The sequence below is a fragment of the Solea senegalensis genome, linkage group LG8 (genome assembly GCF_019176455.1).
Source record: "Solea senegalensis isolate Sse05_10M linkage group LG8, IFAPA_SoseM_1, whole genome shotgun sequence".
Lineage (NCBI taxonomy): Eukaryota > Metazoa > Chordata > Actinopteri > Pleuronectiformes > Soleidae > Solea > Solea senegalensis.
The window spans coordinates 9,648,456-9,654,455 of NC_058028.1; the positions used below are offsets into that span (position 1 = coordinate 9,648,456).

The 6,000-nt window shown below is 40.2% G+C and overlaps 1 protein-coding gene across 2 annotated transcripts; it reads left to right on the forward strand.

Moving 5' to 3' along the window:
- The first annotated feature begins 1,460 nt into the window (after positions 1-1,460).
- Positions 1,461-5,800, forward strand: eif3k (eukaryotic translation initiation factor 3, subunit K). Of its 2 annotated transcripts, none has more exons than XM_044031288.1 (8): positions 1,461-1,651; positions 2,323-2,421; positions 3,101-3,221; positions 3,633-3,707; positions 4,384-4,450; positions 4,619-4,696; positions 5,425-5,550; positions 5,664-5,800. In XM_044031288.1, the coding sequence occupies exons 1-8, from the start codon at positions 1,590-1,592 to the stop codon at positions 5,693-5,695; spliced, it is 660 nt and encodes a 219-aa protein (XP_043887223.1). In that variant the 5' UTR covers positions 1,461-1,589; the 3' UTR covers positions 5,696-5,800. The 2 variants fall into 2 exon arrangements, with proteins under 2 accessions (XP_043887223.1, XP_043887221.1); XM_044031286.1 differs by having other exon boundaries at positions 1,462-1,651; positions 3,630-3,707.
- Positions 5,801-6,000: the final 200 nt, after the last annotated feature.

Genomic DNA, 6,000 nt, shown 5'->3' on the forward strand with positions numbered 1-6,000 from the left:
CACATGACACCATCTCCACCGTTTGACATTTACACACCCTCCTCTCTCCTCCTGCTGTGCAGACAAGCAGCTGTCAGAGCGTCACTGCCTACACTCTCACATCAGCCACGAAAGCTTACAACACCCACATGTGACAGACGCACAACACAGGCCGGCTGACCACAGATAACTGCCTCAGAACGAGCAGGACGGATGAGGTCACTGATCGGGTCACATTAATGTCACTGAACATGGACCACTACCTCAAAGCTAACAAAGATGCCAGTGTTAGAAGTCAGCAGGATAATATAAACATAGAAAAATTATCAAAAAAAAACTTTATTTAACTATTCTATTTTCATTTCTCTGTGAAGGCTACACGTCTCAAGCTCAATCATACAATCTTCTTTTATCCCCATGAATATTTTACTTTTACTACTATTTAAAGAAAGGGACATAAACTAACCTAGAGAGTCATGGATGAGAACAAACACTTACCAGTCACAGACAGCATAAGGCAGGACATCTGGTTACTGGTAGAAGCTGGTACCACGAGGTCAGGGACGTCTCTTGTGGATTTCTTCCAGTCATTTTGCTCCAGAAGATACATGTCACATGTTTTGGTTTTTGTCTCCACTCATATTGTTGTTTTTTGCAAGATATTGATGAATCTATTTTCAAAATATTGACCCTGAAGTGTTGCTGTTGAACATAGTATGAAAATATATAGTTTGTTTTCCCTATTTACTCTTACACAAAGACAAAGCAGTACTACATAATTATTAATTTGATTGTCTTACTTGGTTAATCACACAACAATAAAGCCGAATGTTATAGCTATGCAAATTAATAAATCATACAATATATAAACCTAATTCAACACTGCACAAACAGAAAAGCGATCCACATTCTAAATGTATTTTCTGAGTTTGATATCTGGTCGACAGATCAGTAACCTGGCTCTTTCTTCACTTTGTCATTTAGTTCTACTTTTATGAACATTTATAGCTGTTTTGGTATGTTGACAAAATAAAGTTTTCTTTCAAAACTGAACAAATTAACCAAACAAATAACCCAAAAACTATGTCAGCTTTACAGGAAAAATAAGCCATTTGTACGTTTATTATGAAAGTATTTTTATATTGGTTACAGTTCTTCACTATGACCACTAGGTGGATTATACTGACGTTACCGGACACGCAAGGAGCATTCACACCATTTATGTGCTTACCGCCCCCTAGTAAAATTTGCGGTACACAACAAAGCAATTTCCGGTGAATGTTTTCAAAATAAAATGAGAACCCCACATTACTTCGAACAGAGAGGGGGAATAAAACGAAAACCACGATAATAAAACACAACTTAACTTGACTGACTAACTTAAATGTTAGTCAGTCAGTCTGTGTCCCCAATATCTACCAACAACACGAACAGCAAAGCTCACGTAGCAGTCCCTCGCTAATTTGGCTCCGTGTTCTTTCCGTTCCACCCTGTTCGCAGTCCTTTCCGTTCCGACCACCTCCTCTGCCCGGTGCCTTGTCTATACAGCGGCCCACGTGTAGATATAATTCGATTTTTCCTTCTAAGTTAACAATAAACATTTGGACCAGATGTCGTCGCCTATCGAGCAGATGAGGACGAACGTGGGGAAGCTCCTGCGGGGCATCGACCGGTACGGATGGTCCTCATACTGGGCAGATAACTATACGGAAAAGCTAACTATAGCTTAGCCTATTTGCTAATGCTAACCTGTTCTGTTGTAATGAACTGTTACTTTGTTCCCTTTTTAAACAAGACTACGCATAGAGGAAGTATAACCCGTGGAAACTTAATGTTTTATTTATCATTAATAGTTTGTTCCGTGTTGTGTTGAACTTGTGAACGCGTTTTATGGTGAAAGTCTGCTGCATCTTTGTAATCCGGTAAAGTCTGAGATGAAAAGTAGTACCAACTGTTTCCACAGTGCAGGTGCACAGGTGTGTTCATACTTACATCCTTTGACCCTGACCCTGCCTGGAATCATCAGGCAGTAATCTTATTTATGTTAAGGATACTAGTTTGTCTTGCAGATACACTTCAGCAGCAAAAGACTTTACTCACACGATAAAAACACTGATTCTCAATATTTATTAAGTATTAAGCTATGTAGCAGCTGTATATTTTTTCTGCTACTAGTCACACTAGAAATTAAGATCGAGACAGATTTTTTTTCTCAAAATGTGTTGAAATTACTGCTTCACTTTCCCCCCTTGAAACGTTTGACCTAAAATGCTATGAAAACAGAGTCATTGGCAACCATTACACATGTGCGTAGGAGATACATTTTCCTGTCTCTTCTCTCAGGTATAACCCAGAAAACCTTCCAACACTGGAGCGCTACGTGGAGACACAAGCAAGAGAAAATTCTTATGACCTGGAGGCAAACCTGGCTGTCTTGAAGCTGTAAGTCTCACTGTCACTATGCAGGGAACTAAACATTCATTTTGCTCTACTGCTTTATCTCCTTAGACAGGTCGCAGTTTAACATACGGAGATGAACAAACACATTCACAATCTTCACACTCAAACCGATATTCAATTTAGAGTGTCTAATTAATCTAATCTGCATGTTTTTGGAACATGAAGGAAGCTGGAATACCCAGCGAGAACCCACATTCACACACAGAGAATTATGCAAACTCCTCACCAGCTTGGCTCTTGGTCAAACCTGGATCCAAACCAGTTACCTCCTTGCTGTGAGGCAACAACTGAGGCACTTATAACAACCAGTTATTTTAAAATTTAGGAACATTTATTGGTTAAGTGGCAGCTGAATATCCCTCACCTCAAGCTTCCCTTTCAATTTGCACCACCTTGTGGCTGCCTCTGTTCACTCACTCACTCATCTTCTACTGGTTAATCCTCCACATGAGGGTAGATGGGGAGCTGGTGGCAAATTGAGCTGACATAGAGAAAAGTGTGTAATTATGGTCTTGACGGTATGTTTTCTCTCAATTATTTAAGCTTTTACACTTGTTGTTGCTCTATGTTGTGATACGGTAACAAAATGAAAGTCTATAATTCATGATTACGACATACTGTTGCACAGAAACTGTTATCGCTTTGTCACCTGCCTGTGCAGGTACCAGTTCAACCCCGCCTACTTCCAGACTCAGGTGACCTCACAGATTCTGCTGAAGGCTCTGACCAACCTGCCACACACCGACTTCACTCTCTGCAAGTGTATGATTGACCAGACACACGTATCCCTTTGGTGCTGCTTCATGTGTGATGTCACCTGACGTGCTTCCAGTTAACTGTCTCACCTGCAGTGTAGCTCTGACCAATTAGTTCACATCCTCTCTGTAGAAATTTCCTGTGCAACTGTAATAATTCACACACACAGGTTTGACTTATTGTCCCTTATTTAATGAAGCTTAATGTTTTGTACATGAAAACTCAATGTTTCTGAAAGAAAAAACGTATCTTTAATGACTATGTCCACTATGCAGTCTTGGTGTAAAATGTAGTGAGTCATGACAGGTTTCTGTTTTAGGAATATTCCACATATGATTTAGATTTGTGTGTGCGTATATAGTTCCCAGCAGTGGGGGGAGGGGTGGCGGGGTGGTTGAGTTGATTTGTCGGCCATTTCCTTGACTACTGTGTCGCAGCAAGAGGAACGCCCCATCAGACAAATCCTGTACCTGGGGAACCTGCTGGAGACATGCCACTTCCAGAGCTTCTGGGTATGATGCATGTATGCACACACACACACACAAATGCTGCAATTATGCACATATTGGCAGTTTTTTTGGTATTCACATTTGATGAAAATGGGTAGAGATTGACTGAGTCAAATGCATTCACTACGGCAGGGAAACGTTGGCCAAATCTTGGCAAGGAGTGACAGGCAGCAGGACACTCGCCCACTCAGTCATTGCAAATTATACATAGCTTTTCCTGCTGCATTCTCACATGTTGTCACATGCAGTGTTCTCTGAGAAACGCTGTGATGAACAGCAGAGTCAAACTAAATAAACAACACAATAAAGGAGTAAAAACAGCAAGTGGAGACACGGCACACAGTTATTTCTTATATGAACATCCCCAACTGTTAATTTGATAAGATGTCATAGGAACAAATTATAAGTGAAAATATGTTCTTATGACGATTAAAATCTAACAGAAACCTTTTGGTGTCGTTGTCCTTGAATCTGTTAAACCTGTAATAAAGTTACAGGAACAGATCAGGTTTTATGTTGACGACTAATCCATTATTAAAACAATTTCCTCTTGCTGATCAGAGCACACCATCCTTTATTTTCTTACAGTAACATGTGATTGTTTGTTTTTCCAAGCTTGTGCAAGACTTTTTTGAGTCACTGTCATTGAATTGTGTCCATGTCTTTGTCGTCCTGACAGACGAGCCTGGAGGAGAACAGGGAGCTCATCGACAGCATCACTGGGTTTGAGGACTCTGTTCGTAGGTGTGAGTGTCACCGTCTTCTGACTCAGTATTTCCTGACAGTAAATACCTGCTAATGACTTCACTGAAAAGGTTGTGGACAGAAAATAAGGAAGCAGCCGTACCCAAATACAAGAGCTGCTAATTATATGAATGAATAAGATGTTTGATCATCTACTTCTTCTCTCTCAGTCATCTGCCATGTTGTGGGCATCACCTACCAGACCATTGAGCACCGGTTACTGGCTGAGATGCTGGGAGACCCACTCGGTAAGACCTTTGACCCATGTCAACACAGTCTTCAACACATGTCCCTTCACTGTGTCAGATAGTTCATGACCTGTAAAATCCCTCGGATCCCCTGGTGTAAATACAGAGTTCACACCAAGTTCTGTTCTGTCTGTCTGAGGTTAAAACACTTCTCACTACAGTGAGACAGTAAATATGGAGCCAGAGAGACAGGTGTGAACAGTGTTGCTACAATTGGCTAAGTGACACAGCACAGCTAACAGATTTTACAGATGATTGGATCATTTATAAAGTGTCTACCGACACAGTTATTAAAAGATAAGTCATTAAAAGATTGTGTGTCCTTATAAAGACACACAAAATGACAACATTAAATATGAAGGAGATACAAGTTATGCTACTCTAAAGAGACAAGATGTAATAACCGAGAGAAATCAAAACATCTGAACACTAATCTGCTAACATACAATGCACAACCAGGTGTCCTCAGTGTCTCAGGCTTTGTGACCTTTCAGGAATTATTACTTGCTTAGCAGGGACTAAAATATTTAAATTTAGGATCTTCCATTTAGTCCCTGGGATGTCAATGTGCGCAGTTCCTGGTAAAATCCTAGTTCTGGTGAAAGTTCCTGTTGTGGGTTCTCCCTTTTAGAAAAAGCTGTAATGCTTCAGTAAAGATTATTTATATATTGTTTGATGTCAATACTGAAGCAAATCGTCTAATTGTCCCTCTGTCTCTGTGTGTCCAGACACGCAGGTAAAGGTGTGGATGAACAAGTACGGCTGGACCGAGAACGAGGACGGACAGATCTTCATCTTCAGCCAGGAGGAGAGCGTCAAGCCCAAGAACATCGTGGAGAAGATCGACTTTGAGAGTGAGTGTTGGCGTTATGTTAGACATTGAAGCATACTTTGGACAGGAATTTAGAGATTATAACACTGGATTAAATTAACAATTTGACACCCCTCTCTGCACCTCTTTTCACAGGTGTATCCAGCATCATGGCTACATCTCAGTGATTCAAACACACTCGTATGTCGTCATATTACACACCAGTCACAGCAGAATCAACCATTTGTCATCATAATAAAACTTTTCTCAATAAAAGTAATTTATCATTTCCACTCTGTTTGTTCAGTTATTGGTGCTATTCTCTGAAGGTTTTTTAAACATTATTTTTTTATTAAACTTATATCAGAATGTATTTACGTCCTCACAGAAATAATTATTACACTACCGTGTTTGGCAACAATAATAACTGAACAAGTGGCAAACGGTTGTGATGTCACCCACAAGAGACATTTTGCAAATGGAGGTTTCAGAC